Raw genomic sequence first — 16,568 nt, 5'->3', positions numbered from 1 at the left:
GATAAATCCAAGCAAACAAATTTAAACAAAGCTATAAAACAAGGCAAGAGACGATACCTTTATAGCATGCGAGTGTAAGTGCACTTTCTTTGAACTCGTTGGAGTGAGTGTTGATTCCTGCACCATATTCCAGCAATACTCTTGCAACCTCCACATGCCCTGCACTGGCTGCTTCCATCAGGGGGGTATGTCCATTCTCATTGTGGTCTTCTATGTTAGCACCAGCTTTCAGTAGCACCTTCACCACGTCCACAAAGCCCCCGGCACAGGCGTAGGTGAGAGCTGTGTTTCCTGCAGAGGAGAGGTTGCATGAGAGCCCTTTCCATCACCCACTCCTAACACAGGAAGGAGATCAGTGTTAACAGCTCCAACAAACCCAAGGACATCACCAGCAGCAGTCTTTCACCTCACAGCAATGTTCCTCCAGCCCATCATTCCAGGCTTGTTATAAAACCCCAAATGACTGTAACATGAAAGTTTTAATGCCAGGCCAGTATTATAAATCAGGACTTTTTCAGTTTGACTGTTATGTTTTCTACTTTAGCACACAAAATTAGATCAAATAAACATGCACAAAAATATCAATGAGTAATTGTTACTGTAGATTGTTTTTTTCTCTTTCTTTTTTTTTTTGCCTAAGACTGTATCCTGTAATTCCTTGAAAATCTTCTACTGCTGGCTGAGAATAAATTTATAATTTAAAACTCTGATACTGTAAGTGACAGACACTCACATATGGCTCATGTTTTAAATGCTACAGTCAATTTTAAGGTAACTTAGCTTAAAATGGCTAAACAGAAAGATAAAAGAATATCCCATAGTTTGGACACAAGACTTGTTTGAAAATTTTAAGAAAGTTTAAATTCAATCTTAATAAACAGAATCCAACTGCAGGTTAATGCTGTCAGTGAGGTCAGTTAAGCTGTGGTCAAGAACCAGCAATACAGAGAACATTCAATGCACTCAATTTTAACTCCTCTTTAGTAAAAAGGAACAGACAGAAATAACTGGTGATGATGGGATGTGTCCCATGGCCATCTTACTGGGTAATTTTGGATTATACCAATGAGAAAAGATAAACTTCATTTTTCTTGTTCTCTAACACCAGAGTGTTTTTTGCAGGAACAGTGCCTTCCATTAGAATTTATATTAAAACCCATATTTAATAATGGCCAGTTCAGACTCCAAACACATTCACTGCAGATCTGGTCTATTCCTAACAGTTCCTGTCACGTTTTCTTGTGAATTAAAGTGTTAGACAAAAACACAGATGTTCAGAAGAGCTGTGTGCCTTCTGTGCCAGCCTTACTAACTGTGCTCCTGCTCCCCAGTTACCTGTGGAGGACTGTGCATTGACATCTGCACAATGGACAAGGAGGAGTTTAACGATGTCCACGTAGCCTCCACTGGCAGCTGCCATCAAGGGAGTGATGTCCCCTTTATTCCCTCGATCTTCAACATTGGCATGCATGGCTAGAAGTACCTGGGGGAAAAATTCACTGCAGTGAGCAAATTGTAACACCAACCTTTTGTTTTAGTGAGACTGGTTCCCCAGCCAGCTGCCACATCCCCTCACAGCCCAGTGCCACCCCCAGGACCATGCACAGTTACTGCCTGCACTGGGCTCTGCTGCAGAAAATCCTGAGTTTCTGCATTTGTTCATATCTAAGTTCCAGTGAAATATGGACACTTTCAAAAGTCACAGGGCAATTTATTGACCAGAATGACAGCACAGAAAATGTCACCCACAATAATGATGAGGGGCACCCACAGGTGAGAAGATCTCTCCCTGTCCTGTGTTTTGGCACCAGAATGTGAAGTTGGGCATTTCTGAGAACTATCACCTAAACATTTCAAAGCAGCTGCCCTTAGATACAGAAGCAATATAGCTCAAAATTAACAGAAATTAATGCACTGCTGATACAAATTTGATTTAGAAAAAGGATTGTGTGACTGAGACACGAGCTTTTAGAAGGTAACCAGTTGTAGTATTTGGGTTTACTGATATTTTAGATACTCTTGCTCAGCAGAACAGCTGGACTGAATCTATAACAATGCCAGAAAAGTAGATACATCACAAAACACAGGATTCATTCCTCAGACAAGTCCCTTTAATCTAAAGACATCTGTGGCTGCATTTTCCATTAAAGAAACCCAAACAATAACTAGAAACCCATGATAAGCTGTATGCATTGATATTCTGTTGAAATAACAAAAAATTATAATAACCTGAAGAGCTAAAATGTTTACCTAACCAAGAAGCCCCTCAGAAAATGCTTCACAAATGTTTAGTTCTAACTCAATTTGTTACTTACTTGTGCCAATTCATAGTATCCTGCTGAGCAGGCCAAGCAAAGCAGACTCTCCCCTTCTTCAGTGTGTTCATTGACGCTCCGTCCCTCATCCAGCAGCTTGCGGACAGCATTTACATCCCCATCGGAGCACGCCTCTGCCAGGCTGCGACTGCAAAACAGGGACCTCACAGTCAGCTCAAAACACACCTGCAACACCTGGGCAGCTTTCCTAGGCAAGGAGGAAGCCTTTCAGTAAAGACTCTGGACTTCAGTGCTAAGCTTTACTTGGAAATACACCTTATATATATATATATTTAAGTTTATCTATATACATACACAATTATTTCCACAGGTGAAATGGAGATAGACACTTTCCTTATTGTCTAAATTAGCTTGTTCTCATCAGTTGCTAACTTGTAATATGCTCTCATACAGACCAGATGCAGAGAGGAGTGCTCAAAGCTGGTTTTTGTGGTGTTTGCAACACAGGAGCAAACCTCTCTGATGCTATTCCCCTTTCAGGGAATGCCAGATACACAGAGGCTGTGACCATGACAAACTGCTGACTGCAGGTGCCAAGGCAAATTCCTATTGCAGACAAAGCCAAAAAGTCAGCAGTCAAGTATCACAGCGACCACTAATGTGACTACTCCAACCAGACAAACTTCTGCAATTAAGAGAGCAATCACCTATTTTACTACAGCTAAGAGTTTGAACTTTCTTGAATAACAACTCAACTCTCTGGTACACAGAAAGAGCAGCTGGTTAGAAGTAACACTTTTTTGTACTTTTCTCTTACCCTGTGAAGTGAATAACCTGATGGGACAGTAGTTACACCTTCAGATGCAATCTGCTTCTGCTAGCAGTAGAATAGCTCCATTACTAAGTACTAACTATAAAATTACCTGAATTTGAAAAAAAAATCCCATTCCATAGCTGGGGAACTGGGGGTGGTCAGTATGTACAATTAACTGAATTTGAAAAAAAATCCCATTCCATAGCTGGGGAACTGGGGGTGGTCAGTACATACAATTAACTGAATTTGAAATAAAATTCCTTATTTGAGGAACTAGGGGTGGTCAGTACATAAAATTAATTGAATTTGAAATAAAATCTCATTCTATAGCTGAGGAACTAGGGGTGGTCAGTACATACATAGAACTGGATTCAAAATAAAATTCCTTATTTGGGAAACCAGGGGTAGTCAGTATGTGAAATTAACTGAATTTGAAATAAAATTCCATTCTATAGTTGGGGAATGGGGGTGGTCAGTACGTACACAGAACTGGATTTGAAATAAAATCCCATAGTTGGGGAACCAGGGGGTGGTCAGTATGTACAATTAAGTGAATTTGAAATAAAATCTCATTCCATAGTTGAGGAACTAGGGGTGGTCAGCACATACAATTAAATGAATTTGAAATAAAATCCCATTCTGTAGTTGGGGAATGGGGGTGGCCAGTATGTACATAGAACTGGATTTGAAATAAAATCCCATAGCTGGGGAACCAGGGGTGGTCAGTACATACAACTAATATGATTTGAAATAAAATCCCATAGTTGGAGAACCAGGGGTGAACAGTATGTACAACTAACTGGATTTGAGATAAAATCCCATTCCATGGTTTGGGAACTAGGGCTGGTCAGTATGTACAATTAACTGAATTTGAAATAAAATCCCATAGTTGGAGAACCAGGGGTACTCAGTACATACAACTAACTGGATTTGAAATAAAATCCCATAGTAGGGGAACAGGGCTGGTCAGTACGAACCATTAACTGAATTTGAAATAAAACCCCATAGCTGGTGAACGAGGGCTGGTCAGTATGTACAATGAACTGGATCTGAAATCAAACCCCATAGCTGGTGAACGAGGGCTGGTCAGTATGTACAATGAACTGGATCTGAAATAAAACCCCATATCTGGGGAACCAGGGGCGGTCAGTATGTACAATGAACTGGATCTGAAATCAAACCCCATATCTGGGGAACCAGGGGCGGTCAGTATGTACAATGAATGGATCTGAAATCAAACCCCCTAGCTGTAGCACCAGGGGTGGTCAGCATGTACAATGAACTGGATCTGAAATCAAACCCCATAGCTGGGGAACCAGGGCTGGTCAGCATGTACAATGAATGGATCTGAAATCAAACCCCATAGCTGGAGCACCAGGGCTGGTCAGTATGTACAATGAATGGATCTGAAATCAAACCCCATAGCTGGTGAACCAGGGGCGGTCAGTATGTACAATGAACTGGATCTGAAATCAAACCCCATAGCTGGGGAACCAGGGCTGGTCAGCATGTACAATAAACTGGATCTGAAATCAAACCCCCTAGCTGTAGCACCAGGGGTGGTCAGCATGTACAATGAATGGATCTGAAATCAAACCCCATAGCTGGGGAACCAGGAGTGGTCAGCATGTACAATGAATGGATTTCACTGGAGAAGCAGGGTGCCCAGCACGTACTTGTCCACCTGTCCGTTGTTGTGGTTGTTCTCGGCCCTCATGCGCGTCAGCGCGGCCGCCGCCTCGTCCAGCGCGCAGCTGACGGACGACGTCAGTCTCCGGAGAACCTCGGGATCTGCGAAGGCTTTGCCATCGGCAGTGGACAATTTACCAATTCCTTCAGGGCACGTTCGTTCATCAGTCGGGTTAGTATGAAAGTCACACAAAAGAAATGCAAAGACACTATTTTAGAGTTCAGCCACATGCACTATTAGTTAAAAATCATTTGCAAACATGCCAGATAATTAGCTACTTAAAACTAAACTATCTACTAACATTTGCCCAAGACCTGAATATTTAATTAACTATAATACAGCAGTAAAAACCCTATTTCTTTCAATTGGCAGCTTTGTTACTTATCCTGAAGTCTCAAGTCATACCTTTGAAGAACTTAAAAGAAGCTCAAAAACCATCATAATGGGGTATTAAGGATAAATCCAGGCATTGAAGCCCAAAACCAGAAGTATGGGAAACAGATGTGATTTAGTATTTTCTGAATGTGAAGAATTTTTCAGCTTAAAATACTTATTATCCCTTTCCCACCCAAAACAAAGCAGACTGAGTTCTAATATACTTTTTTTTTTAAGAGTAGGAAAACTTAAAACGTTTATTACTTTTAACTCCACCAATTTACCACTCTAAACTGCCCTGCTCTAGCTACAGGAGCAAAAGTTAGGAAATGAAATTTCAAATACTTTAAATATACTTGAAATCAATGCCTCTCCTTCACAGACATAACACAGCAGAAATGCTTAGATTCAAGGAACTTTCTTAACAGTTTCTTTTTTTATAACAGGTTCTTTGCTCAAGTTTTACTCCTCATAGTTTAACATGTGGAAACAACCACTGCAGTGTGGGCAGGGCTTGTATCTTCAGGTACAAATGCACAAACACCTCCCAGCCACCCACAAAAAAACCCCAAACATAAATCAATCAATTTCATGTGCTACAAAAAACAAATGGTTACTGCTTTATAGATCAGCCACTTTCACCAGTCATGAATCAGTAACTTCAAGTCCTTAGCTGTTAAAAAGGGTCAAATTAGATAGAAACCTCTGGATATAAGCACCTTATCCCTCAGAAGATTTGCTACTTGGTATGTGCATACCTCTGCAGGCTTGATTTACACCACAGTGTAAATGTAAATGTTTGATTTCCCACAACCCAGCTTGTAATTATTACAGAATAAATCATATTTTAAGTTTGAACATTGTCTTCAGACAACATATTTCCACAGTTTGAGAACATCCAATTTGTTTCTCAATAATGTCAGAATCAATACTTACCAAATCTCTCCCCCCTAAATCTCTTTATGCCAGCACACCAGGCATGCTGTGACCTTACCCTGCACAGCTGGCTAGCAGCACTGGAACGTGGTGCTGGACATGATGGAGAATCTCCCTCCTGCCACTGAGACAGACAGACAGACAGACAGACAGACACCTCCCCTGGGGTGCAGCTGATGGAAATGAGCAATGGAGGTTCAATGAGCACCTTAAGAGACTTGTGCACCTCCTCCCTGGCTCCAACATCCCACATCTGGATCCCTTCAGCATTGTCAAGGGGCTACAAAAACCAATTCATAACCAAGTGCCCACTCTGCAATGAAATCAGAAATCACACATCCAACTGTGTGGGTTGGAAGCCTGGCTAGTCCAGAGCAATCAGAGCACAAAAATGAGGGTCCATGGACTCTTGGAGGCCACATGAGCCCTTCCACCTCCAAACCGTCCAGGCCACCACCCCATGGCCATCACTGTTAAATATAGCAAAGTTAATAAACAAGCCCCAAATGCCACAGCTCATGCCTTATATATCCACGTGAACTGGATTTGCTGGTGGTGTGAAGGGGTTGGAAGTCCTGTCATCTCTGCAGGTGGGACAGTGGGGGACAGTCACTGCAAAACTGGGTCAGGACATCAATTTAGTTGCAAATACACCAAGAAAGTGACAGTTTTTCCACAGCTCTGCTTCCCCAGTGGCTCACAGAGCAACTGCTGAGATGTTTACAGGAGCTATTTCTGGTGGCAGTGCTGGCTTACGCTGCACTGCAGTGTACATAAAGCACTGCTGAAGGAAAGACAAAGAATTAAGTCTTCACAACTCAGCACTGAGGCCTCATCTGGGACTGCTGCAACCAGAGCTGAACACCGTGGTAAACAACATGGAAAAGTACTCAGAGAAATCCACAGGACCCCTGAGCAAAGGCTAAAAATGCACAGATTTAGCTTACAAGGAGCAACACAACTGCAGCTTCCCTCCACTTTAAAAGATCTAATTGAAGGAGCTGCTAACAGCTCTACTGTTGACAAAAGAAGTGGAAAATACAAAGTCCAGCCAAAAGAAACCAACCCAAAGAACTACCAAAACACCACCATCAAAACCCCACACAACCCACAAGCCCACATGACCTGGCTATCTGCAGCTACACTGGATATCTCCATTATTTCAGCTCACCAAGGCAGCAGAACTGACAGGTTGCCTGGACAAGCAGGGCCTACACTTGATACCTTCTCTGTTTTAAAAACTTGTTGTGGCATTTCATACCTGGGATTTCTGAAGGCAGAAGTCACACCACAAATTCACAGAATTCACAGAATCGCTGGGTTGGAACAGACCTTAAAGACCAGAGAGTCCAAGCCATGCCCCAACTCCCCAACTAAACCATGGCACCAAGTGCTATATCCAATCTTTTTTTAAACACATCCAGATCTTCTGTGCCTGGTTAAGACAGACAAACTTGACCCACTACAGCTCTCCAATTCCCAAGAATCTGTTTTCATGGATTTTACCTGGTGGTCTCCTGGAGGACTCAGTCAAAGCACACTTACAGTTCACTCCTGTTTCACACTTTGTTCCAAAAAATGAGCTATAACCACATCAAGGCCTTTCAGAGGGTAAGTGGAAGGTGCTTTTTATTTACCTCACCAGCTAGAGCTCAGTCCAGGTGCCATCCCCAGCTCTTAATTTCATATTTTTATATTGCACATAACTAATCAACAGCCACAGAAGACATTAGAGCTGACATTTGTTTGGCTAGCTGGAGTCAAAGGGAGACAGACTACAAGAATTACCACTGCAGACACACATTCATTCACCCCCCTTTTGCACATTATACTCAATAATTTACTATATAATAACAATCTGAAGTTTTTATTTTGCTATGCTTTAGGATGACTATGCCAGAATCTCAATGCTGTAATGCTCATGTGTCTTTTAATCTCTAATTTACTTCATTTTGTGCCCAAACCACTTGTTCTTGTGTCACACTCATACACACAGGGACTCCAGCAGTCTGATTTACGTTCAGGATCTTGGCCAAAATTCTTCTCGCTTCCTCCCATCCAAAAAACACTGAAAGCATCCTCAGGACCATTCTACACACTCTTGCACAAGAGTGACCACAGTTTCTCACATTATTACAGTCTGTCCAACATGTTACTGATCCGACACTATCTGAACTGGACCCAAGCTCTGACATTCTGTACTTCCTGGAACATTACACACATGCCTCTGTAGAGGCCATCCTTTCCATCTTCTCATGGACTGATCACTGTTGCAGGTTTAAGTCTGAAAAGAAAATATGGGATCTGTTTTTTTTATTGAGAACAGTCCACAGCCATTAATTGTATGGAGGGAGTGATGCTTCTAATGCAAGGTTACAGATTAACACTGAAGTGATGAAGAGTATGTTCTTAAGCAATCAAAAGAAAATGCCTTCATCCAACATAAGCTGCCATGCAAAGACCAAAAAGGTGAACACAAAAATAGCTTGGATAGAATCACTGTAAAGCCTGTGCCTTCTAACATCCTATGAACAGTGGCCCTGAAAGTCACTATTTAAGGATATTCCTGAACTATAGACAACTGGAAGAACAGAGAGTGGAGAGACTTTCACTTGTGCTGTGATGTTCCTGCTTTACCCTCTGCAGAGAAAAGCAGGGCCACTGCAGGGCCTGCACACCTTCAGATGAGAAGAGGCAGAGACATCTTCACGTCCTCTGTGGTGGGCAGCTCTGTCTGAGCACCTGCTGCTGGAGCCACGTGCCAGGGGCTCACAAACCCCACAGGAACAAGGCCAGCAGCACTACCCAACAATGGAAAAGGTCAATGGCTGAACTCGGGGCCAGATAATGCCAGATGTTCCACACCTCAATGCCATATGACTGAACTATTTAAATTTAAGTAAGCCTGGAGTTGATTACAGAGGTGTATTAGCACAAGGAACTCACCTTTCAAGGGAAAAGTTTGCTCATCAGATACACACCTACACTCCTATATCCAACACTCCCATTTCCTTGTTGACTTTCAGACTCATCAGGGTATTCCCACCTTGTAACTACCAAGGTTAGAGTTTTAATATAACCTGAAATGAGCTGGAAACTTCTCAGTGTGATCTGAGTTTAACAAGTCAGAAATACAGATATTGCCTCAAAAAAAGAAATTAAATACCAACAAGTTTGTGCCTTTAGAAAACACAGTTAAATCCTCACAGGACACACAGCTGGCATCAACATATACTTTGAACAACAAAGGAGACTGCTCCAAAAACATCAACCTACCCAAGAGATAGTGTCCAATATTTTTCACAAAGCCCTGCAGATTCAGTGGTGATTCTGTGCTTCCCCTGTCAGTTCCAGCACACTGCATGTTCTAACACACACTGGAGAACATTTACTTGTAACATGTTCAATTTATGCCCTGATGTTCATCCCAAAGTCTAACTCAGCTTCAGTTCATACAGAATTAGCTGGGAGTCCTTAAGGGCTTACACAGCCCAAAGACAGGTTGTGATGGAAATGTGGACAGCTTTAAAAGGCCCAAAGAAGTACAAAATGAGAACCACAGCCCAGAAATGTGTCTGATCTTTCTAATAGTATGTCAGGAATCTGCTCTAATCAGCCTGCTGTACAAGCAGCACCTCAAACAAGGTGAAGAGGGTTCCAGGAAGGACAGGGGGGGAACTTTGGTTTATTCTTTACTGGAATCTCCATTCAGAGGAATTGAGAAGTTCTAGACTGTCCAAAGCCTCGTGCCAACAAGCAGTGGCCCCACCAGGACAGTCTCAACTCCAGCACATCACCCAGCTGCTACGAGACAAGGCAACAAGCAGAACTGAACACAGGCTGCTCTCTAAGGTCTCAGGTGGCAAAGTTACACATTGCCTGTGTGAATAAGAAAAATGTGCATTTGGCTCCTCTCTGATGATATCTAAACGTCTCCCCAAACACAAATTTCATATTAGATCCGTTTCAGAGCCAGTAAACCAAAGAAAAGCATCCCCCATTTGCTTGTAAAGAGCAGTCCAAAGCCAAGCAAACCCAAAGGAACAGTCATTTGCAAGTTTCACTGCATTAAGATACCTAATTTGCAGCATCAGAATGAGGGACACAAATACATTTACAATTTTTTGAATATATTTTAAATATTTACACATAGCTTATTGTATGCTGATTGCTGAGGCTAAAGTCCTCAAGGCAAAAGCCACATATTGAGTAGTGCTCTTCAGGTAAAGAAATTAGAAAATACTAATAATTCATTCTAGTGCACTCATCTTTTAAAATTCATATGCTTTTAAAAACTTTCATATGAAGTGTTGTTAAAAAAACCCTAATTCACACTCAGCTAAAGAACATTAGAAGTACAAGGCAAGTCTAATTGTAGTATAAGGAAAATGTGAGAGTACAGACTGAGCAAGGCCATTTGGGATTTTTGGCTATTTTTTTTGGAGAAAAGCATTATCCAGAATGCTTCTCCACTTTTCAGTAGATCATTTCAACACTACTATTCCCAGGCATGGAACAGTTTGATATGGTAGGGATTATTTTGGCTTTGTTTTATAAAACACTACAAAAACTACACTGAGGCTTTCAGTCTTTGCAAGCCAAGCACACTTTGGAATCACTACCACTGAAAATCACAGTTAGGGTCTGATTTCAGCTCAGCTCCAGAGCAATGAAAACTCACTGTACCTCCACCAGTCCTGCTGTATCTGCACTTCACACGAGAAAATATCCTTTTATTTACAGGTTATAGAAATTTTCACTAAAAAACTATTTTCCTGTCGTACCAACTGCATGGCAGGAACAGAACTCACTGGCTGCAATTTTTATTTTTCTTCTTCTCAATTAGTATTTGGACATGCTAAATAAAATTCATTTAGCATGAAATTAAGAGCTACAGCTTGAGGGTTTTTTTTTTTACATTTTATTAATTAGCATTTTACAATATTTCATGTGTCACCATCACAGTTCCCCATAGATTTAAGAGCAGCTGAGTTCCCAAGTGCTACAAATCATACTCCTGACAGCAAACTGTGATGCTCAAAAATGACATTCTCAGTGCAATCTGAAAAATCATATTCAGATCATCTGCTAAGCATTTTTTGGCAAAAGCAGAAATTTATTATGCTGGACTGTATTTCAGGGTCCTTTTCTCAAAATATCCCTTCTTCACAAATCCACACTCTTAAACATAATAGGAAATCACCCACAATAGTCACAAGTGAAAGGGAATGCCTGAAAAAAAAACCCTGAAAGGCCATTCCAACATACACACAGCTTGGGAGAAAACTTCTCCTAATTCCAGCTCCCATTTTTTCACTTACTTGACACTACAAGCTCTTAATATTACACTTGCATTTACATCTATTTCAATGCACTTGTGGGAACAGGAGCCAGCAATCTCCAGCACATTCTCTCCTCTTTCCAGCATGGCAGCTGTAGCAGAGAGATTTTCCTTTTCCAGAATCAAAAGCCAGGAAGTTTCTCCAGCTCCAGTTAGTTCTTACTGTTATTTCAGTAACATTTTGATGGCAAGGGTTCCTTTTTGAGATCATCTCCTCTTTACATTAGTGTGCTTAAATATCTCACACTCTGAAAGCTAATTTTAGATTCCACACAAACACAAATCCTTGATTAACTAGTCAATATTCATTAACATTTCTTTTGAGAAATTCGATTCATTAAGAATCAATTTATAAATTTAGATTTCAATTTAGTCTCACGTCACTTCAATAAGGGTTACCTAATCAGGGAATTCACTACCTCAGCCACCAACTTCCATTTTTAGTTAAGCTTGGAAACCCAGTAAGCAAATTCAGCAATGAAAACCAGCTTTATATAGACTTACAGATGTTTCTAGAAAAATCCCAATCTTCCCAAAGAGTCTGAAATTTCATTTAATTTCTCTCTGCCAACCCAATCCACCCCATTCCTTTGTTTTCAGAATGCAAGGAAGAATACAGGTATTTGACAGATATGGAATACCAGACATATTTTAGCTTAGAACACTGAAATAAAATATTGGTTTAAACCTTTTAGCAGAGATTTGTTAACACATGAGAGGTCAAATAGGACAGAATAATACCAGAAAAATTATCCACATAACTACCTCCTCAAAACGCCTCATCTTATTTAAAATCTTGACCATGCCAGACTTTGCTACAGCAGAACTCTCATTTTTCTGTCAGTTTGATTTTTTCCAAGCTTTCATTAGGCATCCATTTTCTCCCAGGTATGAACACTAAGTTACCTTTTCTAAAGCTAAAATAACATGAGCTTTTTTGTGCCAATCTAACATTTGGCCACTTCAGAAGGATGACTTTGTGCTCCTCCTCTCCCCATGTTTCTCCCACTGCCCTCACACTGGGGAAAAGAAGAGGGAGTTTTCTCTCAGCACAAGATAAATCTGACCAGCAAAAGATCTTTCTAGGCACCACCAGAACTGGCAAGAGGAGAGAAAACCATGCAGGAACAGCAGATTACTGCCTGACTAGGACAGCAAACAGCCACCAAACCGTCCTACCCACCTCACACACCCTCCAGTCACTCATTCCCAATGTTTGTTCCAAATGTTTGCTCCCTAATCCATGATCTTTATAAAGAAATTTAACCTTTCCTTTTTTTTAAGATTTTGTTTCTATTAAATCTATATCAAAGAAACATTTGTCCTACTACAAGGCAACAAGTTCCCAGATGCAACCCTCAACACTGGCGACCCCTTAGAGGAACCACAACTTCCACACACACTCATCACACATGTGCAGAAAATCATGCTGATCACTCAAACCAAGGCTTTTGATCTCACACATATTGCATGTAGTTTATATGGAAACCTCATGAATTATTCTGGTGCCATGATTACAGATGTACTTCAGCAGCAGCAAACAGCTTTTCCACCCATCCCACTGTGGGTGACCATCTGGAGGGAACTCTGACTCTTGGCTTACCTTGTGTTTTAAAGCAGCAGCTGCAATCAGGACAGAAGCAATATTACAGTGAAAACAACTGCCAGCTCTGTCTGAGAACAACTATTTCTACCAGCTTCACTAAATTGTTGGGGTTTGTTCTGGTTTGGTTTTTATTTTTTTAATAGAAAAAGCACTCTTACCCATTGGCAACTAAGACCTTCCTAACTTGCTTTTGATTGCAAGAAAATATAAGATTTGAGAAAAATATTTAAAACATAGTACTAACTTTAATTCAAATTATAAAGGAAAAGAATGGGATTGAGCAGTGGTTTATCTATGTGACTCTGAAAAACCTGAATTTGTTTTGGTGCTTTGCTGGGATTAAATGGGAGTTACACTGGATATCACAGTTAAAATAGGAGCTTAGCACTTTGTTTTAAAATTTTTTTGAATGACCAAGTCAGGGATTTTTTTTTTCACCCTTAGCAAAGATAAAAGCCAGCAAAACACACCCAGAATCATTTGCCACAGCAGCAAAACCACAGGAAACTACTTGGGTGCCCAGTGCCTTTTCCCTTGCCAGTCCTCCCTTCCTGGTTATCTCCTCCTGCCACAAACCCTCCACACCTTCCCCAGGGCTGCAGCACCAGAGAGTAATCAACTCCATTTTATACTTCTAGACTTAAAACAAATGCTCTTCTGGTAGTGTCCTGCTCACCAGCCTTGCTGTGATTAGCTAAGGGAAAACTTCAGCCACGGCTGGAATTGTTTGCCTGCCTTTGTTTGGCTGTGAACTGGACACAGTTAAACAGCAGAGTCAGCACATGTGCCGAGCTGGGCAGTGACCTGCCCCCAGCCTGCCCAGCAGAGCATGAGCACACACATCCCAGTGCACCCCAGTGCACCCCAGCACATCCCAGTGCACATCCCAGAGCACCCCAGTGCACCCCAGCGCACATCCCAGAGCACCCCAGCACATCCCAGAGCACCCCAGTGCACATCCCAGTGCATCCCAGTGCACATCCCAGAGCACCCCAGCACATCCCAGTGCATCCCTGTGCACATCCCAGTGCACCCCAGCACATCCCAGTGCACATCCCAGAGCACCCCAGTGCACCCCAGCACATCCCAGTGCACATCCCAGAGCACCCCAGTGCACATCCCAGAGCACCCCAGTGCACCCCAGCCCATCCCAGTGCACCCCAGAGCACCCCAGCCCCGCCATGGGGAGCTGCTGTCACCCACCCAGAATCACAGGAGCTCTGCTCCAATTCTGAGCTCTGGACATCAGCTCAGACACTCCTCTATGTCAAGGAGGAGAAGGAAGAATCTGATTGCTTCTGGGTGCTTATATGAAGTAGTTTTAAACCCCTAAGTCACTCTTGGGGAATTTATTTTAAGCTAGGATTGTAATGCATGCAATATTTACCCACACAACTACAAAGGTGGTGTCCTGGTTTTGCATGGGATGCATTTATGGAAGTGATGCAAACTTGCAAGTGATGCAACTTGCTAAATGATCCAGAAGCAGAACTTATGACCTCTGTAAAGAAAGCTACAAATTTTTACTTTGTGCCATCAAATATGGAAAAATGTACCATTTATTTAATTATTTTACAGAAAAATATCACAGCTAATGGTTGGCAATTATTTTTCATTTCCTGGTTCTTCCTTTCATGGCTTATCAGAGAGAAATGTTTCCTCATTTCAAGTCTGACAATTGCTTGGCTCCAAGAATCTGAAAGATACATGTCAAAGAGCTAAGACTGCTACTAACAAGGGAAGGAGGAACATGGAAATGGCACTGCCCACTGTGGGAGGATAGGGAGCAAAGAGAAACCTCAAATATCCCTGAGAAATATCAAGAGAAGAAAAAAAAATGCTGAGAAAGGTGCACAGAATTCCTGTTCTTGACTTCTAGCATTCTAACTCAGCTCAGTATTTCATGTCTCATCCTCTTTAGGGCTTGTGTCCCTTGAAAACAAGTTACCTTACAGACACTCCCACCTATTCAGTGGGACAACGGGTAGACAGCAGATTTGCTTTTTGAGTAACCTAAAGGAAGGGAAAGTATCACAGCCCTGTGGAGACTGACCCCAGGATATGACCCCCCTGCACAACAGAGATGCAGGAAGGCAAGAACTCAAGTAACCTTTGAGTGCTATTTATAGACAAATAGCCCACTTGAACTCTTCTCAAAGTTTGTGGCAGTCAGGGGCAAACTGAGCCCCACTGGGCTGTAATTGCCTCCCTGAATCACAAAGCAACTCTGACTATCACACAGTACCCAGTGACTGTCGGGATAAAGACATTTGAAAATACCACTACATTTTCAAGCAAAGATCTAAGAGCAAATTGAGTGCCAGTAAGATCACTGAGCTAACTCAGAAGCCCACAGAGCTTTAGCCCCCAGTTTATGCTAATTATGTATGGCAAAGCAAGCCAAAATACTGAGTATTTTCAGAGAGTGATCAAGTGCACCACTTCTTTATAAAAGCAATCACCACACTAATGGTGTATAGCACAGACTAGTGTATAAATTGATGTCTCAAACTGAACATTTGAGAAACTCTTCATGAAACCCCCTCCTCTGCCTAAAATGATCCACAGCCTTTCAGTGTACTGCTATCATTACATACATGCTGCATAACAAAAGATCTTGAAAGTAAATCCTTTGACAATGCCACAGTAGATTGGAGTACCAAACTACCAAAAATCAGGATACTACAGTCTTCAGAAAGAAAACACAGAATTTATTTTATCATGACCCAACTTGAAGAAAGAACACACCCATCTACTGCTAACACCCCTCTACAAGAACATCCCAGGGGAGGTCATCCCATCTATTTGTTTTTTGCAGCATCCTCCTGCAGTTTTAAAAACAAAAGGGAAGAGATGCATTTTCACCCAGCTCCATGTCTCTAAAGTGCTTCAGATGGGAGCTTATGTCCATCTGAGGTCACAGAATCCAAGATATGGCACCACACAGAGCAAGTTCTACTGAGCTTCTTCAGAGCACTGAGAACTGCACAGAGAGAAACTGTAACAAGCAGGAATCCAATGGAGGGAGTTGCTTCCAATAGTGAGTATGGAAAAGCCCAACCAATTAAGCTTCTACCACAGCAAACTTCTTTCACTATTTCCTCCAGGTCTTTGCTCTTATCTGTGTAAAGCCTAGAATATATTTTCTATATATATATATAATATATAATATATATTATATATATATATATATATATATATATAATTGTATTGTTCTATATCTTGCTGTGTCTCTGCTGCTGGGGAGGATCTGGTACTGGGTGCTCTCTCTCTAAGTGAAGGCTGATAGCCAAAAGCACAGCCACAGTGCAAGTTTATCCTTTTCTCATTAGCAAATCTTCCTGCTTTCCCTCCAGAGACTTCCAAAACATGCTGCTTCCTTGGTTTTAGACAAAGCCAGCTGGAAGTCAGGCCAGGTTGGTTAGAACATTCTTGCTACTCAAAAGCCAACTAATTCTTTGAAAGCAAAGACACAATTTTAGCTTTTATAATGGTTCTGAGTTGAGAAGGTGTTTTTTTTAAAGGACATA

General features: G+C 41.6%; 1 protein-coding gene across 6 annotated transcripts in view; it reads right to left on the bottom strand.

The window, feature by feature from the left end:
- The window catches only part of ANKHD1 (ankyrin repeat and KH domain containing 1), a 99,952-nt gene that overhangs the window by 60,358 nt on the left and 23,026 nt on the right, over window positions 1-16,568 (bottom strand). For all 6 annotated transcript variants that reach the window (XM_066560254.1, XM_066560255.1, XM_066560258.1 and 3 more), the window contains exons 3-6: window positions 4,767-4,923; window positions 2,316-2,463; window positions 1,336-1,483; window positions 58-291 (exon numbers count right to left, since the gene is read on the bottom strand). In XM_066560254.1, coding sequence (XP_066416351.1) covers window positions 58-291; window positions 1,336-1,483; window positions 2,316-2,463; window positions 4,767-4,923 — 687 coding nt within the window. The remainder of the gene's footprint in view (window positions 1-57; window positions 292-1,335; window positions 1,484-2,315; window positions 2,464-4,766; window positions 4,924-16,568) is intronic.

The sequence above is a fragment of the Molothrus aeneus genome, chromosome 15 (assembly GCF_037042795.1).
Source record: "Molothrus aeneus isolate 106 chromosome 15, BPBGC_Maene_1.0, whole genome shotgun sequence".
NCBI lineage: Eukaryota > Metazoa > Chordata > Aves > Passeriformes > Icteridae > Molothrus > Molothrus aeneus.
Note: the sequence above shows the minus strand (reverse complement) of the source record. Positions and strands in the feature narration are given on the sequence as shown.